General features: G+C 62.9%; 1 protein-coding gene across 1 annotated transcript in view; it reads left to right on the forward strand.

Annotated features, from left to right (window-relative positions):
• The window catches only part of SHC2 (SHC adaptor protein 2), a 15,250-nt gene that overhangs the window by 6,653 nt on the left and 6,026 nt on the right, over positions 1-2,571 (forward strand). The window contains exons 9-10 of the mRNA XM_023520477.1: positions 511-654; positions 1,652-1,962. Coding sequence (XP_023376245.1) covers positions 511-654; positions 1,652-1,962 — 455 coding nt within the window. The remainder of the gene's footprint in view (positions 1-510; positions 655-1,651; positions 1,963-2,571) is intronic.

The following is a 2,571-nucleotide window of genomic DNA, read 5'->3' on the forward strand; positions in this document are numbered from 1 at the left end:
CTCACGCACCGCAGGAAGACCCCACTCTCTTTCAGGGAGCATCTCCTGTTCGAAGAGACGCCCGCGGCCTGCAGTGGGAGCCCGGCTCCTCAGGTGCGGGTAGGACTCCCGGGGCCGGGGGGCGCCTGTCACCCCCTTTCTTTCTCTCCACGTCCACTCCCACTCTGAGCTCTCTGGACAGCTGACAGCTCGAGTTTCTTTTTTCCCATTGGGATTTCTGACCGCTTTCGACACTGGGAAGTTCTGGCCTTCTGGGCCACCTTCCTGCCCGGCAGATAGGGGCTGGCTGGTCAGGAGCCGGCCCCTCCCTGGGGCTGACCTCTGGTGTCCCACGTCCCTGGGTGGGCATCTCTGGGGCTTTCCACTGCCCGTGCTGCTGCTCAAATGGGGGCCGGGCTGCCGTCCTGGAGGAGGCGGGTGTGGGTGAAGCACCAGGTGGGGCCCCCTCCCCCGGTGCCCTGCCCCTGGCTCCTCCAGCTGACCGGACCCACCACCTCTCCTCCTCCCCAGCCTCGGCAGGAGACGGCTACGTGCAGGCAGACGCCCGGGGCCCCCGAGACTACGAGGACCATCTGTACGTCAACACGCAGGGTCTGGACGCCCCGGAGTCCCTGCCACCCGAGGACAGCCCCAAGAAGGACCTTTTTGACATGCGTACGTGGGGGCAGGCTAGCCTGCGGGGGAGGCCGCATCCCTGCCACCTGTGGTCTGCCAGGGGAGGCCCAGCCTCCACCCCCAGGGACTCTCCAAGTCCATGGGGAAGTCTGTTCCCCCTGGGACTCCCCAGCCTCTTGGGGGTAACCCAGCTTCCTCTCTACAGGGGTCCCCAGTCTGACGGGAGGGGCCTAGTTTATCCCAGAAAGAATGTCTGGGATGACAGGGATGGTGCCTGAGCCCCGAATGGGTCTCCCCAGTCTGGCTGCACATTTGAGCTCTGCTTCACGTGCCTCCATGGTCTGAGGGAGGAGGCGGGAGCCCCCTCCTGTGCGACCCCCCGTCTGACGGGAGGCCTGTCCACATCTTGAGGAGTGAGGAGTGGGTGGCACCTGTCGCTGCCTCCCCTCTGGGACCAGAGAGGGCTCAGTCTGAGGGGGCAGGCTATGTCCGAGGGACCCCCACCCACTTCCCACACGGTCCCACCCTCCTCCACAGTACTGCGGCCTGGGCAGTGTGGACTGAGACCGTGCCCCCCAGCTCCTCCGCTGGCAACGGTGTGAGCGAGTGGGGCCCGGCCTCAGCCCTGTGCAGAAAGCTGCTTCTTGCCAGGCGCCCACTACACACACAGTGCACACAACACACTGAGCACACTCAGCACACAGAACACGCACTGCACTCAGAGCATACAACACAGTGCACACGCATCAAACAACACACTCAGTAACACACAGCACAGAGTACATAGCACGCACTGAGCACAGAGCACGCACACCCAGCGCACACTCAGCGCGCACACAGCGCACAGCCAAGCGCGCACACAGCGCACAGCCAAGCGCGCACTGCGGCGGGCGCGGTGCAGGCGGGACGCACAGCCGGTGTGCAGTCATTGGCGCCCAGGCTCCGAGAGAGGACCCTTCCTCCCGCCCAGGCCCCCTCTGCCCAGCAGGAGGCAGCTGCTCGCCCCCTGCCTCCCGCACCCCGTCCTCGCCCACAGGCCCCTTCGAGGACGCCCTGAAGCTGCATGAGTGCTCCGTGGCGGCGGGCACGGCGGCAGCCCCCCTTCCCTCGGAGGACCAGTGGCCCAGCCCCCCGACCCGCCGGGCCCCCATCGCCCCCACGGAGGAGCAGCTGCGGCAGGAACCCTGGTACCACGGCCAGATGAGCCGTCGGGCGGCGGAGAAACTGCTCCGAGCGGACGGGGACTTCCTCGTGCGCGACAGTGTCACCAACCCCGGGCAGTACGTCCTCACGGGCATGCACGCGGGGCAGCCCAAGCACCTGCTGCTTGTGGACCCCGAGGGCGTGGTAAGGTGGGCGTGGGGCGGGCGGGGGGGGGGCGGGGGGGGCCGGGCCTTGTTTCGCAGCGCCAGAGGCCTGGGGGAGCCCGGGGCTGCCCCCCTCCGCCCGCGCGCCCGTCTTAGAGCCCTTTAGGTTTAATGGCGTGTTTTCCGGATGACAAAGCCCTTCACGTTTATAGATTCTGTTCCCCTTACTAGATGCTTTAGAATCTACGAACCGATTTCCGCTTTAAGCATTTTAGGATTTACAAAGTACTTCTTCCCAGGCTATCAAGCGTTTGGCGGTTTACAAAACCTTTTCCAAGTTCAAGGCCTTTCAGGGTGTACAGAGTACCCCCCATTTCAACATAGCGAGGTGCACTTTTCTTCACGTTCTATTATCGCGAATGCATCTTATCGACAGTGATGCCTTTGAGTGATAAATGCAGTACTTTCGGGTTCTAACGTGTTCTAGGGTCCAGAAAGTGTGTTTTGCTTTACAAGGCTCAGGATCTACAAGTTACTGAGTGCCTCGACGCTCTGATACACGCTTTTTCCCTTTCGAGATCTCTGAGGTCGGGATTATTTTTTTTTTAACCATAAGTCCCTCTTTGGATTCCAGCTTTATTTAATTGGG

Source organism: Pteropus vampyrus, unplaced genomic scaffold (genome assembly GCF_000151845.1).
Source record: "Pteropus vampyrus isolate Shadow unplaced genomic scaffold, Pvam_2.0 Scaffold267, whole genome shotgun sequence".
In the NCBI taxonomy this organism is placed as follows: Eukaryota; Metazoa; Chordata; class Mammalia; order Chiroptera; family Pteropodidae; genus Pteropus; species Pteropus vampyrus.